The 25641-nt window shown below is 42.8% G+C and overlaps 1 protein-coding gene across 2 annotated transcripts; it reads right to left on the bottom strand.

Moving 5' to 3' along the window:
- On the bottom strand, positions 1 to 25641 carry LOC121705027 (vitellogenin-like). 2 transcript variants are annotated; one of them, XM_042085706.1, is made up of 33 exons: positions 25585 to 25641; positions 25428 to 25448; positions 18331 to 18482; positions 17351 to 17602; positions 17107 to 17268; positions 16851 to 16999; positions 16426 to 16576; positions 16122 to 16279; positions 15858 to 16023; positions 15650 to 15775; positions 15340 to 15558; positions 14780 to 14997; positions 6076 to 6161; positions 5428 to 5552; positions 5230 to 5331; positions 4978 to 5097; positions 4590 to 4776; positions 4358 to 4451; positions 4082 to 4267; positions 3833 to 3977; positions 3334 to 3538; positions 2969 to 3249; positions 2632 to 2694; positions 2331 to 2537; positions 2081 to 2223; positions 1835 to 1973; positions 1558 to 1684; positions 1237 to 1420; positions 1050 to 1144; positions 867 to 961; positions 589 to 754; positions 306 to 467; positions 1 to 182 (listed from the first exon to the last, which is right to left on the bottom strand). In XM_042085706.1, the coding sequence occupies exons 1-33, from the start codon at positions 25625 to 25627 to the stop codon at positions 79 to 81; spliced, it is 4833 nt and encodes a 1610-aa protein (XP_041941640.1). In that variant the 5' UTR covers positions 25628 to 25641; the 3' UTR covers positions 1 to 78. The 2 variants fall into 2 exon arrangements, with proteins under 2 accessions (XP_041941640.1, XP_041941641.1); XM_042085707.1 differs by lacking the exons at positions 1 to 182; positions 306 to 467; positions 589 to 754; positions 867 to 961; positions 1050 to 1144 and having other exon boundaries at positions 1371 to 1420; positions 1535 to 1684; positions 25585 to 25636.

The raw sequence follows: 25641 nt of genomic DNA on the forward strand, positions 1-25641 counted from the left end.
TGTAGCACAAAAGAGAATTTTAATGAAGTTAATGCTTACACCTTAAAACAAATGTTGGACATCATAATAGTGATTTCTCTATGCACATTCTGCATTGCACTGGCAGGCCATATGTGCCTCTGCAGTCTCCCTCAGGTCCACACTCTTCTCAGAGATGTTGCTCAGATCCATAGAGCTGGAATCTAAAGAGGAGAACACCATTAGAGATAAACCTTTAATTTCACAGGGTATATTTAAGTAGCAGACATTCCGTTGACATGAAAACCAGAAAGTCCCAATAATCCGAGACAGAACCAAATACTCACGGGTGGGCAGACAGTGGAATCCAATGGTGACGGGCATGGTTCTCACGGGGAGGCAACCAGGCAGACAACGCAGCACTGGCTCCACAGAGTAGCATTTAGACTCCTGGCCATCCACAATCGGCTGCTTCTCCAGCTTGACAGATTCAAGCTTCATGTGGCATTCTGCAAAAGTACAAAAGATAAGAGAAGATAGAAAGAACGTTTCAACCCAGTCAGAGAGTTGGAGAACTTAAAAGGTGAGAAGATGAGATGAGATTGTGTAGGAAGAGAACTTCTTTCTCACGTGTGCTGTCGCGGCAGCTCTCAGCGGGAAGCACCCAGGAGTGAGCGAAGCTGACTGAGCTCTTGGTCTGGTAGCCGCTGGGTGTGGAGTACTCCTGTCTGGTCTCTCCGTCAGCTTTACCACAAACACCACAAGTCTGGCCCTTCATCCAGTCTGCAACATTGACCTAAAGGAGATTTTAGTCTTTAGTTTTATTAAAGTTTATTTAAATAAGTTGGTTCTTACTAAAATGGGGGCATCCATAGCAGCATGTCCATGTGGTTTGGTACAGTACTTACTTTCCATATGTCCTTGCCAAGGTAAACCTCCTGCAGACCCAGGCTTGGAGCATAAAGGGACAGACCCTCACCTCTCTGTTTAATCAGGACGGATTCTACAAAAATACAGATATAGATTACCCAATATATTCATACGGATCCGTTGAGAAGTATTTCCATGGTACTAAGAGATTGAAGATGGACCTGTTGGATGTTGGTAGGGAAGGTTGGAGAGTGGAACCTCTAATCCATTAACCTTTACAAGCACATTATTGCCCATGGGGTACAGGTCAATATCGCTGTGGGAGTATTAAATATAATCAAGACATAAAGTAGAGACAGAAACAGAATTGCTGTTTGTGTAGTACAGTGGTACTGATACAAGACTTACATGTCAGACACCTTCACACTGAGGTGCTTCTGTTCAGAGATCTGATCTTTCTTCATGAGAACAATGAACTTAAGCTCTGAAGTGCAGTCCTGAGCCAGCACTTGGTAGCAGGAGATTGGCATCTCATTCTTGTACTTCCTGTTGTTGAATGTGGTCAATATGTCATGGACCATGGTACACTGAGCTGGGGGGGGGGGGGGGGGGGGGGTTACAATCTTGAGAATACTGACAGTACCAGAAATGAATCTGTTGCAACATCTTGAACAGTGTGTCATAATAATAATAAAAAAAATAATAAAGATCCTGATTTCTTTCAGCTACCAGAGGTGCCTTCAGCAATAAGGTTTTTGACATGTTCAGTTATATCTTCCTCTGGAAATAGGCGGTCAACATATTCTTTTGCGAGTGGCAGGGCAATGGGCAAAGGCACAGCCTTGGACAGGGTCATCTACAGTAGAATAAACCATAAGAGAAACAGCAATTGAAACCATATGAAATCTACTATTTCACCCAAACTCAAAAACCAATAACCATTCACCTGAGGTGTTGGAAACTGATTAAACCCTTAATTGTTATAAGGTCAGAGAAAACAGTCTACCTTGGGTGTCTTCAGAATGATATTCAGGGTCTTCGCAGTGGGGACAGCAATGGTCAGTTCAACGTCTTTGTCAGTGTTCTTCTCATTGACTACTGTGATTCCACCCAAAAAGGCGGCCTGAGGGATGTATTCAGCCACCCTTGGTGGACACGGAATAGAAGACTGTTAAGAACCATGGGAAACACATCTAGCTTTCCTATATTTCAGAGACAAAATACAGAATGCAGTGTGTTTTAGACAGACTACCTCTTTGCAATGACAAACACATTGTCAGGGAGTTTCACCCATTCCATTTCGAGACAGGCAGCAGGACTTGAGCCAACTACTCCAGTTGTAGCCTTCAAAATGGTGGCATATTCCTGGCAGTCTGCTCCCCAAGCAATCTTAGCCTGATGACAGACATTTGAAGGACATATTTGTTACATTAAGAAAGTCAAGTGTTAATGTCATGGTGATGAAGAAAAAGATTAGAGAAAGTCTCATGTTAGCGTCACACCATGACTTTGTGCTTGCTAAGCACAATGCTGTCGGCACAGATCCTCCACTTGTCAGTCTCAGCCAGAGCAGAGATGATGGTCTGCAGTCTGAAGTTGGTCTTGTCAAGATAGGCAGCAGCCTGGTATCCCAGCAGCTTCTGGTCAGCTCTCACAGCGCGGAAGATGACTGCCCCAACAGGAGCGATGGCGTTTCCAAGGAACTCATTCTAGTGATTGTACATTTGTAGTTAAGTTGTGCATTCCATTCTCGTCATTTTAGATTATACTACAAATTTGATGTATGGTAATAATAGTTTTTACCAGCTTGTAAATGGCCTCAAAGCTGGATGCACTACTTTTGCTCACATAAGTGCTGGTTCTGTGCTTTTGGACAGAAACATAAAGCATTAACATAATTTAATACACGACATACAAGAGGAAATGGATGCAAAAATAATTGTCTAAAAACTTGTGCATTGGTTCCTGGAAAGGACATATTTGAAATGTTTAGTTTGACATTAACTTATTCAATGATGCCATCTATCTAAGTTCAGTTATCCTTGGGATCATAATCTGGAAAGTGGCTGATCCAATCCCTAGACTGTCACATAATACCATGTCTCTGGAAATTGCAGACTCATTCTGTGTGCCAGCTCACCTGGGATGAGCGCCTGACGGAGCGGGCGCTGGAGCTGCTGGAGGACATGGAGCTGGAGGACTTGAGGCTGGCGCGGCTGGAGGAGCTCAGTCTGCTGGAGGAGCTGCTGGAGCTAGAAGAGCTGTTTCTCATGCCAGTTTTCAGAATTTTCCTCAGCTTCAGCAAGATGTTCTTGCCCTCTGGAACGTCTTGCAGTGTGGGCAGGTCTTTCAGGAGCTTGTCTGCGGCTTTGGGTCCCACCTGGACCTCAACTTCTAGTCTCTCAATGGCTGGGCCATCAGCTAGGGGAAAAAACAGCCAAGTATGAAGATAACTGAAAGGGATATGCAATGGGAACATTAGACACTAAAAGGATTCTGACTTACCGGGTCTCACTGCAACATAGACTGCATGCTGTCCAATCATGTTGATCAGGGGTGCGTTCTTGTTAAAAGCTGCATTGCTTGAGGTGAGCTCAAAGCATCCCTTTATTCCCAGGAGAGGGGCTGGAACGCAGGTGGTCTTCTGGATTGGTGTACCTGCTCTCAGCTGAGGAGCAACTTCAGATGACAGATCCTCAGAGGATTGGGCCTGGAAGAAAAGAGCAGCCATGGGTGTGATCAAAATAAGGTATGTTACACCAGGGTTTCTGGGTGTGCTGATGCCAATTCAGGGGTGCCATGGAATACTTTGCTAATATTTCTAATTTACCAATGTCACTCATACAATTATTGTACATCAGTTTAAGCTCTATGTGCAATTTTCAATCGGTTCTAAACCAAATAGATTTTCTGTGAAATTTCCCCTGCAACACAACTCACTCCTAGAACAACTGTGTTGAGACAACTGCATGAGAGGAATCACAACTACTTGTGTTTATCTTACCATGTTACTAGCAAGTGAGGCTGACAGCCGGGAGGTAAACCTTTCCTTGGACAGCTGCTCAGTTGCAACAATTACAGGGACTATGGGTGTGATTCTCTCATTTGCGAGGTTTTCAATGTTTCTGGAGATGGCAAGGGTTTCAAAGCTGCCAGAAAAATGTTAAACATAATATTGTGTTATTATAGTTATAACTATAATCTGGATGATCTTGTAATTTTCCTGCAGTCACGGATCTTTAAGTATCATTACCGGATTTTAGCAATGTGCTCGGGTGTCTCAACAGGGAGAGCCTCAATCTTAAAGTTCAGTTTTGGAACATCAGCTCTTGCAGAAAACTTAGCAGGCAGCACAGTGACAGCCTTGGCTCTGGCCATGACGGCAGCCTGAAGGAAGGCAGTGTTGACTCCCATCACAGCAAAGGTGTGCATGGAGATGCTACGGAAAGAAAAGAAACATTCTTATTTCACCACTGTTTGAATGTTCACCGCGGGAACAATGTGACATATTGTCCTCTTATACTGGTACCTTGGAGTAGTCTCGGCTTCTAACTTAATGTTTGCTTTCAACAGCTCAGCAGTACTGAGAGGTTCAGAAAGAGGTGGGTTCATGACGGCTTGAACTAAGAGGACACATAAAATTGATCATCTGGCGCTATTTTTATCCACACAATGACGGTAATGGTAACAACATTCAAATGTTGCCTTTTTGATAAAGACCAATCCTTTCTATAAAAAACCTCCTGATACAGAAATCTTACGTTTAATGGAAGCAGCGGCAACAGCAGCAGAGTAGAGACTGAGCTCCATTGGCACACCAACAGCAGTGGGGAAGATGCGGCGAATCTCAGCTGCCAGAAGAGGCTTAGCGGCCTGAGCGGTAATGCCAGTCTGCAGTGCTTTCAGGGAGTCCTTCAGCATGGTCTTGGCAGCAGGACTAATAGCAAGCTGGATAGGTAATCCCAGTGAAAAAAATATAATAATCTAGAAATCTGGCCTCACAAGCTCTATTCAGATATTAGACATATCATAATGTATATAAATGTTATATAATATCAAGATAATTAAATCTAATCTAACAGGTTAAAAGCTACAATACTGTCAGAAAACGTACACGCTTAAAGACACTGATTTACATATTGAACATACCTCAATTGCCCTGTTAACTAAGTCTTTATCAATGTTGGCGAATGCAATTTCTTGTCCCATGAACTTGATGTACATAGAGGCCAAAGGCTGGCTCTGGGGAAGAGCTCTCCATTCTTTCATCTGTGTGCAGACATGGGAATATATATAGTATTAGATATACATGAAAGGGGAAGACTAGTTTCAGTGTAATTACCAGCATAAAGAGTATTACTACTTACAGATGATTACTACTGAAAGAGTATTGCTACTTACAGCCCTCAAGACTTGTTTCATCTTGGTCAACCTGTCAGTTTTCTCAGCCAGAGCTGGGGACTTCATGATGGCTTCCTGGATCCCTTCGGTCCTCACACCAACCTGAGGGAAATTCATCAGATGACTGATGTTAATGAAAAAAGAAATACAAAAACATTATTTTATGGCAAGCTAGAGAACTTTTCGATTTCTCCTAACCTCAAGAACATCAGCTGCAGTTCCAGCAAGATAGGCACGGACTTTAGCCACAACAGCTCTGGGCAGAATGGTGGCACCATCGTTGATGATGTAAGCACTACCAGTAGCACCAGACGTCAGAAGATCTGTGGATGAGCATTAAACAGTGACATTTTAGCGTCGGAAATGGTAACCCTCCGGCATGGTTTCAATGAATGTAGCTCATACTTCTGTGCAGAGATGTAAAGTAACCAAGTACAGCTACTTGTACTTAAGTATGAATGGGGAGTATCTGAATGTCACTTGAGTTTTTGTTTTTCTTCCTACTTTTACTCCACTACATTTTCATTAGCAGCATTAAGTAAAAGGTAGGCTAAAATAATGTGTAAATGAAAAAACAGGCTTCGAAGACATAGTGAAGTGTAGGCACCAAGTTTTAAGGTGCTGCATGAACTTAGTAGCCTATCCAAAGTTCTGACTGCTTTCTTTTTCTTTTTCTTTAAAAGCATAGCATTGTCACCCCAACTGGCCTTGAAAGCATTTACTACTTGTCATACCGTAAATAAGATACTTTAAGACTTTTACTTAAGTAATTTTCTGATCAAATATCTGTACTTCTACTCAAGTGTAGGTTTTGGATACTTTATACAACTCTGCTTCTGTAGATACCAATGTGGATGGCTTTGCTGTAGCGGTAGTTCAGTCTGTCCAGCTTGGAGCTCAGGATCTTCATGGCAACATTACTGGCAGCACCACTAAGAACCAATATGTACAAACATCGGTTAGCAGCCGCACTAATTTATGATACATACGGACATACAGACTTACTGACAACTCAAGCGATAACTGCAACTTGGCAGCATTTGCAATCACTGCTAGAAAGATGGCAGTGGTGAGGCCAGGGCCTCTGTTCCACTACAGGCAATATGACATGAGTGGGAGTGGTGTTGGTAAAGGATATCGCCACGGCGGTAATTAGGCTATAGGTACAAATGCTGAAAGTCATTGGAGTAACTTCTATAGCCTACTTACCAGAGATGTAAAGTAATGAAGTACAAATACTTAAGAGTACTTAAGTATAAATTTGGAGTATCTGTTCTTTACTTGAGTTTTTAAAATGAAATGTACACTTCTACTCCACTACACTTTCATTAGCATTAAGTAAAAAGTAGATATTTGCAACCCCGAGATTATCTGACCTGATGTCACTACGGAACACAGCAATGAATGAAGACATAGCACACCAAGGCCTATGTACCCTGGCAAATATTGATTTAATGCTGGTTTTCTCTTGACCAATATGTTTATTTTGACTGAAAATGACACTGCCACGTGCCAAAAGGTTGTAAGGCAATATGGTAGAAACATGGAATAAGAAAAAGACATTTTTATGAAAAATTCCATGTCCAAACTTATTTATACCCTTTTTAAATAATCAATGGAAACATCTTTGTTTGCCATCACAGCTTTCAAAATAGTTCTTGTAATACCTACCACACCTCTCCATGTCTCCACAATGATTGTTGACCTTTTTAGCAGCAATTCAGGTTTTGCGGCATGAAAGATTCTTTGCCATCACTCTGGCCTTGTGATTGGCATAGAAAATAAGCATTAAATCCCAATGATGCCATGACCATATCAAGTGTTGGGGGTGAGAAAATGATTCTTTTGGGATGTTTTTCAACTAGTGGGACCAGGGGCCTATTGCACAAAAGCAGAATTAAGACATCCAGGGGGGTATTCCATCAACCTCGCTAAAGTCCAAACCTGTCAAAATTAGTCTCGCTAATTTTAGTGAGAAGTCTGTTCCATTAATGAGGTTAACGTGAATCCCAGCTTGGTAACCATGGGAATTTATGCCACAGAACTAACCTGCTCCGTAGCAGGTTAACTTTCAAGCTAAATTAAGCTGTGTTGCAAAAAAACCCAATCAGTCGGAAAACGAGTCCAAAAAGATGGTTCCATCAACCTGTGCTCTCGTCACCTGTAGCCTACAACTTCAAAAATAGAAGTAGGCCTATAGAAATGTTTTTTCCGACAGTGCAACAAGCATGGATTTACACATTCACTACCTCCAAAGAATGTATGAAGATTATACGATTAAACATGTTTTAACTTCACATGCGTGTGGTTCTCGGAATCGTGCTACTCCGCGTCACTTACGTTCGGTGGTGGTGTAACGTGCAGCGAGACGGTATAGGAAAGGAATTACATTCTTGCGTGTTCGCAGGTTGTTCACAGGTTCGCTTCCCATACGAAGTATTAAGGCTACATTGTTAGTACATTTTTGTACATTTTTAGTTGTAATCTTTGATGAAAGACATATGTCTACTGCTGATAAAGTAGGTATCTACTAGGGGCCCCTGGTCCCTAGACAACAACTGCAGTGAGTTGGGAGAGAGAAAGCAAGAACACATAGGCTACTACTGGCCAAATCCTCTCCAATTGTTAGAATTGGACTCTGGGCGTTTGGGAACAGCTGAGGGAGGAGGCTACTTGAAACTGTGAGTTTCGGTCGGTGTGAGCGAGCGGACTTTCAGTTGACAGTAATTAACACCCTTTTGAACAATCTAAGCTGTGCGAATGTCAGAGGGCAGTCTACGCTGATTCATCATTAGTGAGGCAGGAGGACAGCTGCATGCAATTCCTAGCAGAATGAAAATAGTGGCTGCTGCTGAAGCGGCAGCATAAGCGGCAGCCCTCGTATCAGCCAGCCGCGTTTAAGACGGACACGGTCAAGACAAGCAAGTTTACCTGTGCAAGTTCACCGAGCACAGGCACCGACAAAGGCAAAATGTGCCGTTCCACCATATCTGTTATCACCGGCCATTGCAGAAAACGGCATCATGCCAAAAGGGGCAGAAATCCCCTTCACCTCCAGGAACTTAAACGGTCCTCACCGACAGACACCTTCTCCATGGGCTTGTGGAACTGTCAATCCGCAGTCAACAAAACCGACTTCATAGCTGGCTATGCCAACCACCTTTCATTGGAACTCCTTGCTCTCACTGAGACTTGGATCAAACCAGAGAACACTGCCACCCCGGCTGCACTCTCCACTAACCTTACACTATCCCACACCCCTCGCCTATCTGGATGAGGAGGCGGGACGGGCCTGCTGATCTCCAACAAATGGAAATTCACCCCGCTACTGCCTTCAAACAAATATGTCTCATTCGAATTCCATGCCATCACAGTGATCGCCCCAGCAAAACTCTACGTGCTGGTCATCTACCGCCCTTCAGGCCAACTAGGCGACTTTATTGACGAACTTGACACTCTGCTATCCTCCATCCCTGAGCATGACTGTCCGCTTCTTGTTCTCGGTGATATGAACATCCACTTAGATGCCCCAGGCTCAGCGGACTTTTTGGCCCTGGTCCACTCCTTTGACCTCGAACTGGTTCAAAGCCCACCGACTCACAAAGCTGGCAAAGAGCTTGACTTGATCTTCACTCGGAACTGCAACACAGACACCCTCATGGTGACGCCTCTCCATCTTTCTGACCACTTCTTCATCCAGTTCAACGTCAGCCTGTCAGAACAGCCTCCGGCTCCTCAGCCGATGGTCACGTTCCGCCGCAACATCCGGAACCTGTCTCCAACGCACTTCTCCTCTGTGGTTGCCTCCGGTCTACCTCCACTCAACACCTTCTCCTCTCTGGAGGTTAACGAAGCCACTGACTCGCTCTGCTCCACACTGACCTCGTGTCTAGACGAGCTGTGCCCTCTTACCACAAGGCCAGCTCGATCCAAACATTCTCATCCATGCCTAAATGATACCCTCCGATCGCAGCGCACCAAACTCAGAGCCGCGGAGAGGAAATGGCACAAATCCAAACTAGCTGACGACCTCAAAACCTACCAGACACTCCTGACCTCCTTCTCAGCCAGCATCACTGCTGCTAAGACTGCTTTCTACCATGACAAAATCAACAGCGCTACAGACACTCGAAAACTTTTCTCAACCTTCAAATCGCTACTCAACCCTCAGCTGCCTCCTCCTCCATCCAGCCTTACTGCAGATACCCTCGCCACATTTTTTACAAACAAAGTGGCGGCAATCAGCAGTCAATTCTCTACATGCCCACTCAACGCATCTGACTCAGATACTGCACTCCTACAACCTCTAGGGACTGCTGGAACATCTTTTTCAGCATTCACGCCTCTCTCCGAGAGTGAAGTGTCCAGACTCCTGACATGCAGCCGTCCTACCACATGCTCGCTGGACCCTATACCTACGAGCCTACTTCAGTCCATCAGCCCGACCATCGCTCCAGCTATCACACATGTGATCAATGCCTCGCTAACCTCCGGCACATTTCCAACAGCATTCAAAATGGCCCGGGTAACACCGTTACTTAAGAAAGCTTCTCTCAACCCTGCTCAAGTCGATAACTACCGCCCTGTCTCACTACTGCCTTTCCTATCCAAAGGCATTGAACGAGCAGTCTCCAAACAGGTCTCTGACTTCCTTTCACAGAACAACCTTCTGGATCCAAATCAGTCTGGGTTCAAAAGCGGCCACTCTACCGAAACGGCTCTGCTGTCTGTAACAGAAGCCTTAAAAGAAGCCAGGGCGACCGCTCGGTCATCAGTACTCATTCTGCTTGACTTATCGGCTGCCTTTGACACGGTTAATCACCGTATCCTTCTCTCTATACTCGCTGACATGGGAATCTCCGGTTCTGCTCTCTCCTGGTTTGAATCCTACCTCACAGGACGCTCGTTTAATGTATCATGGCTTGGTCAGCTATCCGCACCTCACCATCTCACCACAGGGGTCCCCCAGGGCTCAGTGCTGGGCCCCCTCCTCTTTGCTATCTACACCACCTCCTTGGGACAGATTATCCATTCGCACGGCTTCTCATACCACTGCTATGCAGACGACACACAGCTCTATCTGTCCTTTCCACCTGACGACCCCCTGGTTTCAGCACGGATCTCGGATTGCCTTTCAGACATAGCTACATGGATGAAGGCACACCACCTCCAGCTGAACCTCTCAAAGACTGAACTGCTGGTCATCCCAGCTAAACCTACCATACACCACGACATCAACATCAAATTTGACTCCCTGTCTGTTTCACCGACCAGGACTGCAAGAAATCTAGGAGTTGTTCTTGACAACCAACTAAACTTCTCGGATCATGTTGCCTCAGTCGCCCGGTCATGCCGTTTTGCACTCTACAACATACGGAAAATCAGGACTTACTTGACTCAAGATGCTACCCAACTTCTGGTTCAGGCAATAGTCATCTCACGACTCGACTACTGCAATGCCCTCCTGACAGGTCTCCCAGCCTGCGCAGTGAAACCACTTCAGATGATCCAGAACGTGGCGGCGCGCCTGGTCTACAACCAACCCAAAAGGGCACATGTTACCCCGCTGCTCATCCAGCTACACTGGCTACCTATGGCGGCCCGCATCAAATTCAAGTCTCTAACGCTTGCCTACAAAGTAGTCTCCGGCTCTGCTCCCACCTACTTGAATGCCCTCATACAGACTTACACTACCTCCAGACCGCTGCGCTCCTCTGACGAACGACGTCTAGCTCTACCACCGGTACACTCAAGCCAATCCAAACTTTTCTCATCTGTTGTTCCTCGTTGGTGGAACACACTGCCAGTTCCTACAAGGGCAGGGACATCCCTTTCCACTTTCAAAAAGCTCCTGAAGACCCAGCTCTTTAGAGAACATCTACTCTCATAGCAACACTTACAACAAGTCTTACTGATCCTAGCACTCACCAGTCGTTTTAAACTGACGGGTAACTGTTAAAAACAGCACTCACCGACGCACTTATTCTTACTGTACTCTAATGTTTTTTTAAACTGTCCTAAAATTGTGAGAATTGTTCTAAAACTTACTGTTTACCATGTTGTTAGTCGCTTTGGTTAAAAAGTGTCAGCCAAATGTAATGTAATGTAATGATAAAGGGTCATGCACATTTGGTAGGCTGTTCAGTGACATATTATATCTGATGCAAGCCAAAGGATAATTATTCTGTAGCCTAGGCAGCGAATAATTATTTATGGCAAAGTTGTTTTTGAGTTTATACTATTTATTCATTCACTCGTTTTGTTCAAGCATAGACTGTAGGCTATAGTCTATGTGTTCAAGAGTGAAGCCAATCAAACTCGCAATTGATTTCAAACCATTAGCATTGTTGTTTTAAATGTATGCTTTCATTATTCTCCAATTTCTGTAGGCAATCTATTTTTTTCTCTCAATGTTAAATTTGATGACTTTCGATGAAAATCCTGTAGATGGCGCTTGCCTATCGAACAGAAATCATCTAGTATTGTCTTAATTTTACGACATATATCGTCTTTTCGTCAATCTACTGTTTTGGTCTACTTTTCTACCTCGTGCACGAGCAGAGATGAAGCTGAACTAAACCTCGCTTGAATAAACGAGGCCAAGATGCTGCTAACTTGAGTTAATGGAACAGCTTCAGCCCCAAAGTCTACGCTAGTTCAAGCCAGGCTATTTCTGTTAAGCGCCGCCTTTATTAGCGAGGTTGATGGAATACCCCCCAGGATAAGTTACTGAGCTGCGCTCAATCAATCCAAAACAAGAGCGTATGGCTTAATTGGTTGCACAAAGACCAAGCCAGGATGAGCAGACACGGATTCATCAAGCCAGGTGAAACCTATCCAGGATAAGTGCGCGCTCACGGCTCCCTCAAATAGACCCCGCCACCGATCACAGATTCACTGATTCACCATGGCAACTAGCGGCTTCATTGCTTCTTCTACGGTGTGAAGTAGGTAGCGATAGCCTTTTCACAACAGCAACAAACAGCAACACCTCTGTTTAGGAGAATATTGCAGCTAGTGCCGCGACCACCACGCGCGAAATGGTTAGGCACTCCCGTGACGTCACATTGTCGCATGACAGGTCGGGAATGGTGAGTATGTAAGAGTTAATTAATGATCACAAACGTTTAAATAATGACAGTGGATCTAGGTATATGTGATAACAATGTGTAGTGGGCAGTGGAATAACTATTGGGTTTCTGTTTGTGGTGACTGCTGACTGAGATAAGGGATGAGGTTAAATAGATCCTGGAATTTAGCCTGGTCTGGAGCAGGCTAGCTCCACAAATAAATCGCCATGATAACTTATACTATAACATATCCTGCTGCCCCCTATCCCGCTTTTGTGCAACTGGATCACGGATAAATTGAGCCAGGATAACCAAGATATCCCGGCTTAATCCCTTATCCTAGTTTTGTGCAATAGGCCCCTGGTGACCTACTCAAAGTAAATAGTAACAAATGTAATTTTCTATTTTAACGCGGGTTCTGCAGCTGTGGGCCAAGTTAAACCTTTGCGCTCCAGCATCGGAAGGGTGATGAATGTCGGAAGGCATGGGTAGCCTATCCTCTATCCCCCAGTAGCATACCTATCAAGTTGTCCTGTAATTGCACACATAACATGAAGTTACAGCCTACACATTAATAAGTCTGTAGTGGATCTGATGATATTCTAGTAAGGTGTAGGCCTGCCCTAACGCACCCTGTTGAAATGTGTCGCTCAAATTAGACTCCCGGATAGGCTACATCATTCCTGGCATCGTGTAGGTCTACTGGGCCCTGCCATTTCGCCTCCACGTTTGTGATAAGATGTGAAGCATAATCACATATAAAAAGAGAAGTGGCCTATGACCTATCCATTCGACCATAAGGACATTCTGAAAAAGCCAAAGCCCGTTAATTGAAGCTCACCAGCTAAGACAGCTATCGTCGGTGCACATTAAGTGATGCTGACCTGCCAGTTGGGTACTAATGATCCTCGTGGGTTTGTGTCCATGAAAACGAATGAACTGCTTTAGCGTAAGGCAAACTTTACGCACCGACCGACACTACAAAAACTCCCAGTCGGAGAGCGCGTGTGTAGCCTATTAAAAACTATTTTATCCAAAATGCCATCAGCATTCCCTTAAAGGTGTAGGTTTTTGAACGTTCTAAGTTCCGCAACAATTGAAGGTTCTAAAATTCTATGTTGAATTCAATGAACCCAGATATTCTTTAGAACGTTCATTTCTTAACATTCCCGTCACACCAGTGTGACGGTACTCCTTTAAGGGTTAACCAAACTTAGTGACAACACGCATAGCCCTACCTGCGTGACAGCGGTTATGCAGTCTTTATTTAAACGTATTTATTAATTTTCTATATGTTTTCCCTTTTTTGTAGGCTACTGTACTTGTTTTAATTATATCTTCAATGTGTCTGAGATGTTGTTTGTCCATCTGTCTGATGGGCCAAAGACACGTCCACTATGGTGTAGGCTAGCTAGCCTACATTAAAGATTTATTTTATTCTATTATAATTCACCATGTGTAATGTAGGGATGGAGAATGCTTTTCAAGCCTACAGCCTATATTTAGGATTCAGCTGAAAAACTCTAGCGCTCTTGAAAAACTCGTTTAGAAAAGAATGGATAGGCTATCATGTGATGTCGTGGTCTTATCGCCCTCTCACGGTGAATTGCACAGATGAATATTACATGATTTTGTGCTTCTTTGTCAATCAGACCTTCGTCAAAATGAAACGCCATTGTGTGACAAGTGTAAAAATAGCGGCCTGATTGAACATGCACTAAAATAACCGAACACAACCTGAACAAAACCTAGCCCCTACCAGGTTAAGTTCAGAGCCTATGTTACCATAGTTACTTACATAGCCTGATCATTTTTGAGCTTTCTGGAACTGAAATCCCAGGTTTACCGTTTACTCTGGGTTTACATACCCAGTTCAGTTCAGAGCCTGTGTTACCATAGTTACTTACATAGCCTGATCATTTTTGAGCTTTCTGGAACTGAAATCCCAGGTTTACCGCTAACTCTGGGTTAACATACCCAGTTAAGCCAGTAAACCTGCTTTCTGGAATACCCCTCTGACCTCAATCCATAAGTGAACACAAGGCCAGTGATGTCAACGAATCGTTCCTGCCTTAAAATTCGGATTGCTGCTAAAAATGTCTTGTGGAGACATGGAGAGGTGTGGTAGTTATAAGAACCATTTTGAAAGCTGTGATGGCAAATAAAGATGTTTCCATTGATTATTTAAAAAAGATATGAATAATTTTGTATAAAAAATGAAAACGATTCTTTTTTCTGATTCCATATTTCTACCACATTGTCTTACAGCCTTTTGGCATGTGGCAGTGTCAGAACAAACATATTGGTTAAGAGAAATCAACATTAAATCAAGATTTGCCAGGGGTATGAATCTTGTTCCTAACTGTATGTTGTAAGGAGCTATAGTCAAATTCGAACAGCTTGCTGGTCATTAATAGCACTTTTGTTTAGGCATACTTATGTACTGTAAATAATATATAATTTCTATATATAATATTTACACAGTGACCAGGTCTGGGGCAGTACTCCTGGACAGAGACTTAATGTGGGAGTAGACGAAGCTGACTAGCTGCATGTTGGTCTCCTTCTTCAGCACATTGGCGAGAGTGGACACCAAAGCCACAGCGGGTTTAGTCTCAAACAACACGATGCAGGCCACCATCCTCAGCTCGGAGTGAAGGGCCTTGTCCATGAACAGCTGAAGGGCCACTGGTTGCACCTGGGCCAGAAATCAGACAGGTCACCTCACAAAGAAAGACACCAATCAATCATCTTGGGGAACTGGATAGGGACAACAGATGAAAGTTAGCCCATGTGGCTAACTCTGAGTTAGTTGTGGGTTCAATTCCCAGCTTCCACCGTTGTGCCCTTGAGCACTTAACTCCAAGTTGCTCCGGGTAATTTAATTGACATAAGTTAGTAGCTTTGGATAAATAAAAAAAAATGTCTTAAGTTAAGTGAATAAATGTAGATGTAATGTGTTGATTAATAAGCACTGTCCCTATCAAATAAAATAAATTGTGAAGTAAACTGCATGGAGTGGCTGTCCTGTTACACTTACCAACATAGGCTCCCTATTAGCGATGTTCCTCAGGGCCAAGATAACATCAGTCTGAACTCTGACCGGGAGGGCAGCAGCTGTGGAGCCAAATCCAGGGAGGATCTTCATGATTGGTTTAAGACTGGAAGGATGACCAGCATTACCCAGAACTTTGACCAGCAGGGTGATTTCATTAACATCAGCTTTAGCAATAGCCTCAGCTGTACGCTCGTGGATGGGCTGAGGATTACAAAATAATCATATTAGTCCAAAGGAAAACAAAGTCATTCAGAAGAAAAACGAATACTGAAAATACACGTAAAACATTCACCTTCAGGAGTTCAGCGGGGCAAGAAGGAACGGCAGCACAGTACTTGGCAATCATGGTACCATATCCCAGCATAGCTATCTCACGCAGAACAGGGTTTGCCTGAACTTTGTGATTGAGGGCCAGGGACTGTATGATTAGAAGAGAAGAGTTATGAAGTGTCCTTTTAGAGAATGTTTAACGAAAATTTACAATACTCATGTCAACATACAGAGATGAGTCTGATGATCTCCCGATCAGAAGGAACCATATGTACAGCAGCCAAAAGAATCTGGACAGTTTCAGAAACGCTGATGTCTTCAGCCAAGAACTTCTCTTTGATGAACTTCACAGCAGCTGGTGTTCCAACAACAGGAATGGCATCCAAGATAAAGCGCCTGCAGCAATAATACTGATTTATATAGATATACAGGCCGTGTGATCATACAGTCATACAGACAAACACAGCTCCTTGACAGATGTAATAATAACACACCTGTATTCTGGTCTGGCCTTAAACTGAGCCCAGATGGCCTCAAGGTTCTCCAAGGTGGCAACACGTAAGACCTGGATCAGCTGGATAAACTTCAGAGGTGCATCATCATGGACCTTAGCCACATTAGTTGCAACCAGATGATGCAGAATATCCACTGCCTGAGGACAAATGTAAATAGATAGATAGATAGATAGATAGGACTTTATTGATCCCTAGGGGAAATAAATAAATAAAAAACTTTATAGAGAAGAATATTTTCAAAAGTTATGCTCGGAGGGACAATGCTGTCAACCTGTAGCCCTACCTGAGTCACTGGGTTAGTAATTTTGATAAGCTGAATAGGAGTCTGAAGGATTTCAGTTGCAAACTCATACTGCAGTGAACCACGTGCCGCATATTCAGCACTAGCCTGTATAATTGGAGCCCTCTCAACCTCCAGGAAGGTCAGGCTTTGTCTGAAAAAAAAACACATTTAGTTTACAATTACAAGGCTTTGTAGTTATAGTTATCAAGTCAAGTCACTTTTATTTATATAGTACATTTAAAAAACAACAGGAGTTGACCCAAAGTGCTTTACATGACAAAAGAGAGGTTGGGCAAAACAGTTAAAACATAGAAAGGGGCCCAGGGATACACAGGTCTGACTAAAGTAATGTATACGATATGTAAGAAGAAAAACAATATCACAATATATGAAATCCATTTTAAAATTCTGGTAAAAGCTCATACTTGGCTTCCATCTGGGCAGCTTCACCCATCTCAGCAACAGGTGTGACCTGATGGAGTTCCCTCACTGTGGCTTCAGTGAGCAAAGCACCAGTGGGGGTTGGTTTCATGATGTAGCTGTAGGTTGCGACTCCAGTCAGGATCTTTGATTTCTATGGGGTTAAAAGTGGACTGAACAGCCAGCATGGACTGTACAAGTACAACACACATCATCATTAATATCATGTTACATCTGAGCTAGATGGGCTGTGTCCCTTACCAGCTGGCATTTAGCACAGGTTTCCAAGTAAGCCAGGCCCAAATCCTTAATGACCCTGTCTTGGCAGTTGGTGAGATCCTTGGACTTGGTGACAAGAATGTGCTCTGTCTTGACAGCCTCACTGATGACGTAGTGGGTTTTGCACACTCCCTGGGCTCCAGCCTTTTGGTTAAAAATGGACATGCTAGTTACCTGCCATTACACTGACTGAACACAATATGATCTTTTGGGGTTTTGGCCTTACCTCTTGCAGTTCATAAACATTCTGGCTTTTCTTGAGGTTGAGCTGAAGAATGTTGAGGATACCTCTGTGGATGTTCAGAACTGTGGCGGAGACTTCAGTGGGGGCAAACACCTTGCCAACCACACCATTAGCATACTCAAACTTGATGGGAATCAGAAGCTGAGAAGCCAATGCTGAGGTGAGCTTGGTGGCTGGGACGAAGGGGTCCTTTGGCCAGACACCACTGTATTCTAAGATCTCAGGATCTGCAAGCTTGGAATAAAATTGGAATCACAATTTTACAAGGATAAATTCATCGAAAATTATTTCTGCCACTGCACACAGAACAAATGGAGCTTCAGTTCAGTTTAAAGGGAGAATGGTGCTTGCATGAACAATCAATATGTTTTTGGTAAAGTTTGAAACAATGTCATTTTTGTCTGCTAGCCCCACAATTTGAGGCTAAACCTACACACCAAATATGTATAGTATGCCTTATATAAACACCAAACATGTACACAGGTAGTTAAAGGAACAATATGTAAGATTGTGGCCAAAACTGGTACTGCAATCACTTTCAAATTGTAGAGTGGTGTATTCCCTCCCCCTCCCCCCTGACTCGAGATTGTCAACCCGGATGCCGAAACACTACTGACTTTGTGATTACTAGATAGGTGGAGGGTGTCGCATTAGGCCAAAACACAACATGACATGACAAAACACAACATCAACATCAGTTGAGGGCTGCAACTTCACTTTTTAAATGTCAATATCCTGGCCGGACTACTGTTGTCAGTGATATAAGTATTTGAAATGAACATGATTTGTTAATGTCTAGTGACTTATCAAGGCCATTTTATGATTAATTGAAATACATTTCTTACATACGGTTCCTTTAAAAAAGAGAATGAAAAAGAGATACCATCAGTACTGTTGCACTGATAAAACACTATCATAATAGGTATCCCTAAACAGTTACAACACAGGTAATTGAAGGTTACCTTCAGCAAGTAGGTGTTCTGAGCCTCAGCGCTGATGAGAACCTTGCTGCTGACTTTTAGTCCTGCTTTGGCCAGACCTTCTACAGGAAGTCCACCAAGAAGCAGAGCCTCATATCTGTACACGTAGGTCTTAGAGGGAGAAAACTCAGGAGCTATGAAGAAATGTATATTTATTTATGGCAGAATTCAGAATGTACATGTGAGTAGGCGCTCTCTCCCCTCCTCACTGTTTTTAAAGATCGTATTGCTTGTGTTTGAATTATGGTCATTTTATGAATATTTGCTTTGCCTAACGAACTTCCTTGAATGCTATGGACAATTCCGAACTCTTGCTTGAACGCACTCTGCATCGCGGAAGCCCCGCGAGAGCAGGAGTGCCAATGAGAGACATTGAGCCTATGCACGCACACACACAAGCTCACACAGCCGGCGCAGCACAAAGTAGGGATGGGCAGAACGAGGCTTTGTGAAACAACGAAACGTTCGAAGCAATTGCGCCGGAATGTGTCGAGGTTTCGAAACAATCCGACACACGTAACTCCATGGTGACATCTAGTGGCCAGTTTTGCTAACATCACATTTTGACCGTGAAGCACAACTGCTTCAGACGAAGAATATAAATAGCCAACATGGAATGCAAAATTTCGTCCACAGCCACGTGGTTCAGTGGTTAACACACTTGCATTCGGCCGGAGCGGCCGGTGTTCGACTCCCTGCTGGTGCTTAGAAATTTCAGACTAGTATATGCGTTCAGTACCTAAAACATTTTTATATCTGCCAGTTAGATGTTTTGTTATTTCAGTTTCATAGTACATTATCCTTTGGAATATGCTGGAGAGGAAAATGCTACAATGGTTTTAAAATGTAGGCTATGCTTATGGCCCAGGGTTTTTTTTGGGAACATGTTGTAGGGAAATAAAGGATACATGTGAAGCAGGTTAGACTAATCAGGTACAACATGGGAAAAATAAACAACACATTTTTTGTATGTCAACATACATTTTTATTTAGGAATAACAGTTGTTCTGCCGTCTTGGCATTTAATCTGTTTCTTGTTTTTGAATAAACCTCCCCAGCCTTGGAAAAAATTCTTTCACAAGGCACACTTGTTGCTGGCATGCACAAATATTTTTTTGCCATCACAGTTAGGTTTGGATAAACCACTCTCCTCTCCTGCCAGTATTTCAAAGGGTCAGCTGTTCTTGAAATAAAGGCATCAGTCATATATTTTTTTTACTTCTGCTACTATCTAAATATTAACGTCACTAGACTATATCTATCTAAACTATCGCTTACTGTCTGTCTCTAGCCTGTCAATTAATCTATATCACTAACCTATCAATCACAAGAATGCACTATAAATCGCTATATCTCTATATGTCTCTATGTCGCTATATCTCTTAAAATCTCTCTCCTCACAAAAAAACCACAAAGATAGAATGTGTTTGAATGACTTTTAAGCATTCTGGGACTTTGTAATTTAGATCAAACAGGTGTTTACTCGGGTAATTGGCTCGCGCGGCAAGTGTGCCACCTGTCCAAACCAAATTGAAACACCACGAAGCCTCACTAAGCCATGGTCACGTGACATGGGCGTTTTGAACCACACTTCGAAACACTGTTCGAAACACTTGCGTTTCGGAAGCTCGACACTGTTTCGAAACGTCAGCTTCGAGCGTCACATCCCTAGCACAAAGTTTGCCCTGAGTGTGTAACACCAAGCACACTGCCTGCTTACGAACACAGACAATTGTTTGCCTGTCATCTTCGGGTTTCCGTGAGTGAAACCACAACACGGAAGTAAGCGCTTGTTGCGCTAACAGTACCAAACCAGCCGCTACATAAGTCTCCATATTCAAACAGCCCTGAAACATCTCCTGCATACGGGTGAGGTACCCACTCGCATGTAACACTGCACACACCAAATTATCTCCCTGGTCTATTCATTATAGTGATGGGACATTCGACACTGAGGCACCGAAGCTTGTATCACTCCCGTGAAGCAAATTGTTTCGACACAGTGTGTTGGAGCTTGTATCAAATTGGAATAAGCACGTGACTGGTGACGTCCGAAGCTTCGAACGTCACCGAAGGGTTTTGCTGGATTCGAAAGTTTGCTGCTGCGCTGATACCCAACAGGAGCAACACTGCTGTAATTTAACAAAACCTATGTTACGTGTCTTAGTTACTCAGCAATCATTGTTTCTAAAGAACCTTTTAAAGTTTTGAAGTCAAATTTCAAATATTTTTTTGTTATTGCATAAGCCTAGGCTAATAAAAATTCCTTGTATAGCTACTAACGGGGATTGAACCTACGTCGACAGATTTATCGTCCTTATCACTACCTCTACTCTATCGTAGGCATACGGCAAGAATGGATGTTCATGAACTATTTATTTCTAACAACGCCCTGTTTAGTTCTACAACATACTACCTAAATAATGCCTCTTGGTTATGAGTAGGCTATGACAGATTATTGGATAAGGCCTACACATTATTTATTTAAAGTAGGCCTAAATTGATATTGCCACATAGCAGACGGCTGCATTTCTTGCTGCAGTTTGTTAAAACGAACGGAACACACGTACATCAAACGCTGAACACACTAGGCTATATTCAAACATTATACCCTAGTTCTAATTAATTTATTTAATTTTCAGTCATCTCATGCCATGCGTCCATTTAGTCCCTCATGTTCATGTTGTAAGCTTCGTTCGGGTGTGTCGAATTCATAGCCGCTGTCATTTCTGCTGACCACCAGATGTCACTGTGTTGTCTTCGATGCTTCGGATCATTTTGCGATACAATCAGGAAGAAGCTTCAAAAGCTTCACAAGGCTTCGTTCGCCCATCACTAATTCATTATAGACAAAACGCCATACTTACCCGTTGTGTTCCTCCACCTTCAGTCACCACTGCCAAACGGAAGCATGCGCCATTTGAGTAGTAGGTATTTGTAATGCCATCTTGACTTTGGGTATGGGGGAATGATGTCGCGAAGGGTGTTTGGAAGCAGGGCTCTCAAGTTTTGAAGTTTGCAAGGAGTGAGACTTTGTTTCTCAGGGGGAGGGGGCGTGGCATTGGCGCGGTGCCACGCCCCCTCCCCCCTGATCGAAGTACATGAAAGTCCTACGTCTGCTTGAACGCCCCCTCCCCCCCGATCAACAGACCCATGAGAGAGCACAAATTCCATTATTTCAAACACACTGTTTTATTTATTCTAGAACCCTATAGTAAATAATAATAACATAAATTATAATAATAATTTCACCCAAATGGGCCCTTTGAACAGCAGTGGCTCATTCTGCTCTAAACAAACAGAAAACAACCAAATGAGAAAAAGCATATTTAGCCCCAAAATTGTCTCTTCAACAGTGGTGGTTCTGTCTGTGTGTGTGTGTGTGTGTGTGTGTGTGTGTGTGTGTGTGTTGTAAGTGTTTGTGGCAGATTTTGATGCCTTGATGACTGATACTGGGGGCTCCCATTTAAAGAACTGTGGTTCAATGTCAGCTATTTTCACAGTCATGAGGCCATCCTTAAAAATATTCTTGTTTGCAGTAACAGCCAAATTTAAAAAAAAAAAAATGGGTCGGTAGGTAGGTCAATATATTTTTTTTCAAGATTCAAAGTAAAAAAAAGTACAATTTTGGTCATGGTGATTACGTAGGTATGAATTTAATCAAATGTGCATATTGTGACGTAACTGACTGGGTCCTCAACCCGTGCCTTCAGGCGCATCACTGCAAACCTCAATCTGATGCAGGTTATGTAGACCAGCCTTTCTCAAACTTCTTTGACCTGAGGCCCAGTCATGGCAGACTTTGGGGTCATAGGGCTCATCTACCCCACTCCCTCCAAATCAAATTGTCATTATCATTATCACAATCATTATTATGCCTATATTGTTATACATGCACTTTCACTTAAATGTTTTGTGACATGCACATCAGAGGACTGCTTTACTAATGTAAGATATAATTAGTTTCATTGCTTTTGCATGGTTGCATGATGCTTGCATAAAAAAAGAAACACTTATCAAAACGGCAACAATTATATGGGTGCTATTGTTTTGGGATGTTTCCCTCATGCAAGCATCATACATTGGTAGGAAATGGAGAAAAAAACGTGTTTTAAGTGTCGTTAAACAATTAAATAGCATTCAACAGGTTGAAGTGGAGCTTTGATGCCAACGTTATCGATTAGTTTCAGTTTCTCTCGCGCAGACGCCTGCATTGAATGAACACTCATAGGCTACCACCACTTTATTGTATGGCTCCATGTTTAATTACATCGATAGCAAAAACGTTTGTTTTCTTTTTTTGTCGGTCCGCGGTATCTTGATCAACTGCGCAGCAAATTATCAAACGAAGCACCGGGCCTAATTTCACTCCACGACTCCGCTGACCAGCAGTCCACGTTGCGGACCCACATCAAAACAAAACAATTTCCTGATTGGTTGAGAAATCCTATTTTCTGACTGGCCGATAGGTTAGTAACTGAACAGCAGCTCTCTGAGCTGAATGAGCGCACAGACAGCAACGTTGTGTGACACGTTTGTAAAATATAGCCCTTAGAAATTTCTGTGCGGGCAAGTTAATAATTTATCGGAGTGAGAAATGCCATGTGTCAATGCGTGAGACTTGAGAGGTCTGTTTGGAAGTGTGCTTTGTGTTGCTATGCATCTGTGGGGTATTCCAGAAAGGAGGTTTAACAAACACTGAGATAAAACTTAACCTCTGGGTTGTCTGAACCTGTGGCGACTAAACCCGAGCTGTCGGTTCCAAAACACCGGTTACCAGTTAGTTCAATCAACCCTGTGTTAGATAACCTGGAGTTGTGCGCGTTCACGGCGAATTTATAAAGGCATCATCTATTGAGAGTCGAAACCATGAGTGAAACCGGCGAAACGAAGAGCACCGTATTTTTCCAAGTAGCAGAGTAGTCGAGGCTTACGAGGAGGAGAGAACTGTAATAACAAAAAATGAGCAATACTTAAGCGCCTGCGTCCGAGACCTTGCTTGGCAGAGAATAGCTTAACTGACCGTGTAAATGCGTATATTTAAGATAGCCTATTTAATGTCAAAAGAACAATTAAATAATTCACTGGACATCACGTATTGTATTGACTGCTTTGAATGATGCTTTCTTAAACTAGCCTAGTTGTAATAGATTGAGTGGGCCATAGAATTCTTTGAGAATCCCAAATGTAATTTTCTATTTTAACGCGGGTCCTGCAGCTGTGGGCCAAGTTAAACTTTTGCGCTCCATCATCGGAAGGGTGAATGTCGGAAGGCATGGGTAACCTATTGGACACATTTCGACAAGTGATGCTGACCTGCCAGTTGGTGAAACTACACTTTAATGATCCTCGTGGGTTTGTGTCCAGGAAAACGAATGAAGTTGCGCAGGAACTGCTTTAGGGCAAGGCAAACTTTACGCAACGACCGACAGCTTGCCGATATGCTCTGCGTCTCCAACACTACAAAAACTCCCAGTCGGAGAGCGTGTGTAGCCTATTAAAAAAATATTTTATCCCAAATGCCATCAGCATTCTTAACCAAACTTAGTGACAACATGCATACCCGGCTGAGCTATATTTAAACTTATTTATTAATTTTCTATAGGCTATGTTTCCCCTTTTTTGTACTGTAGGCCTACTTGTTTTAATTATATCTTCAATGTGTCTGAGATGCTGTTTGTCCATCTGTCTGGTGAGCCAAACACAAATGTCTACTATGGTGTAGGCTAGCTAGCCTCCATTAAAGATTTATTTTATTCTATTCTAATCCATCATGCGTAATGTAGGGATGGAGAATGCTTTTCAAGTAGCCTATATTTAGGATTCATCTGAAAAACTCTAGCGCTCTTGAAAAACTCGTTTGGAAAAGAATGGATAGGCTATCATGTGATGTCGTGGTCATATGCCCTCTCACGGTGAATGGCACGGATGAAAATTACATGATTTTGTGCTTCTTTATCAATCGGACCTTCGTCAAAATGAAACGCCATTGTGTGACAAGTGTAAAAATAGCGGCCTGATTGAACATGCACTGAAATAACCGAACATAATTGAACATGACCTGAACAAAACCTACCCCCTACCAGGTTAAGTTCAGAGTCTATGTTACCATAGTTACTTACATAGCCTGATCATTTTTGAGCTTTCTGGAACTGAAATCCCAGGTTTATCGTTTACTCTTGGTTTACATACCCAGTTCAGTTCAGAGCCTATATTACCATAGTTACTTACATAGCCTGATCATTTTTGAGCTTTCTGGAACTGAAATCCAAGGTTTACCGCTAACTCTGGGTTAACATACCCAGTTAAGCCAGTAAACCTGCTTTCTGGAATACCCCCCTGTTGAATGTTATATGTTTATGGGCTTTACGTGTAGCGTAGCAAAGATGTGTGGGATGTGTTTGAGGTACATGTTATTGTTTGGTTTGTGTTTGATGACTTAAACACTGTGGTTGTGTACAAATATGATGGTGATAATGGTACAGTCCAATCATGTGTTTAGTCAATTATCTTGTTAGCCAATCATAGTGTGTCTGAGCATAGTAGGACTGTGTATAAAAACCCTGCTCAGTTTGTGTTGTGGGTTGAGAAATGCAACCGTGTGTATGCCAACCGCCAAAGAAGAAGAAGAAGAAGAAGAAGAAGAAGTGACGACCGGACGACCGGAGAGAGCTCTGCCAAAGTAAGTGGCCATTTGAACTTGTTGCCTTAGTCTGAAATTGTAGTATTTTGATTTGGTGCCTTCTCTTTTTGTATTTTGCCATTTTTGATCCTTTGGACTTTTGATATATTTTTGGACTTTGCTATATTTTGCCATTTTGGATTATTTTTACCATATTTTGCTATTTTTGAACTTTTTCTTTTTTTTTTCTGTTTTGATGGTGGAGGACTAACTGGCACTGTAAAAATAAATACACTGGCAATTTTGAAATACAACTTTCTCAGCATTCCTGACATTTTTTACCCCTTCTCTCTGATTTCCAACCGCAATGCTGTCCTGGCAAGTGAGGTGGCCACCCGGTCACTCACAGTACAACAAACATTTTGGACTTTACTTTCAGGTTGAGGCTGCAACTTACCAAGGTTCACATGCTGACCAGCTGTGATGAAAGAAACAAACAAAAAAAAAAACAATGACATAAACCATTTGCCATACAGTAATTTGAATTCTGTATCATCTCATTTCTGTTCTAGTATTACAGACAGGTCAACAGACACAGTTACAGACAAACTTACCCACAAAGGCTATACCCAGGGCAAGCACAAGGACCCTCATCATTTGGGGATGTAAGA

Source organism: Alosa sapidissima, chromosome 3, assembly GCF_018492685.1.
Source record: "Alosa sapidissima isolate fAloSap1 chromosome 3, fAloSap1.pri, whole genome shotgun sequence".
NCBI lineage: Eukaryota > Metazoa > Chordata > Actinopteri > Clupeiformes > Clupeidae > Alosa > Alosa sapidissima.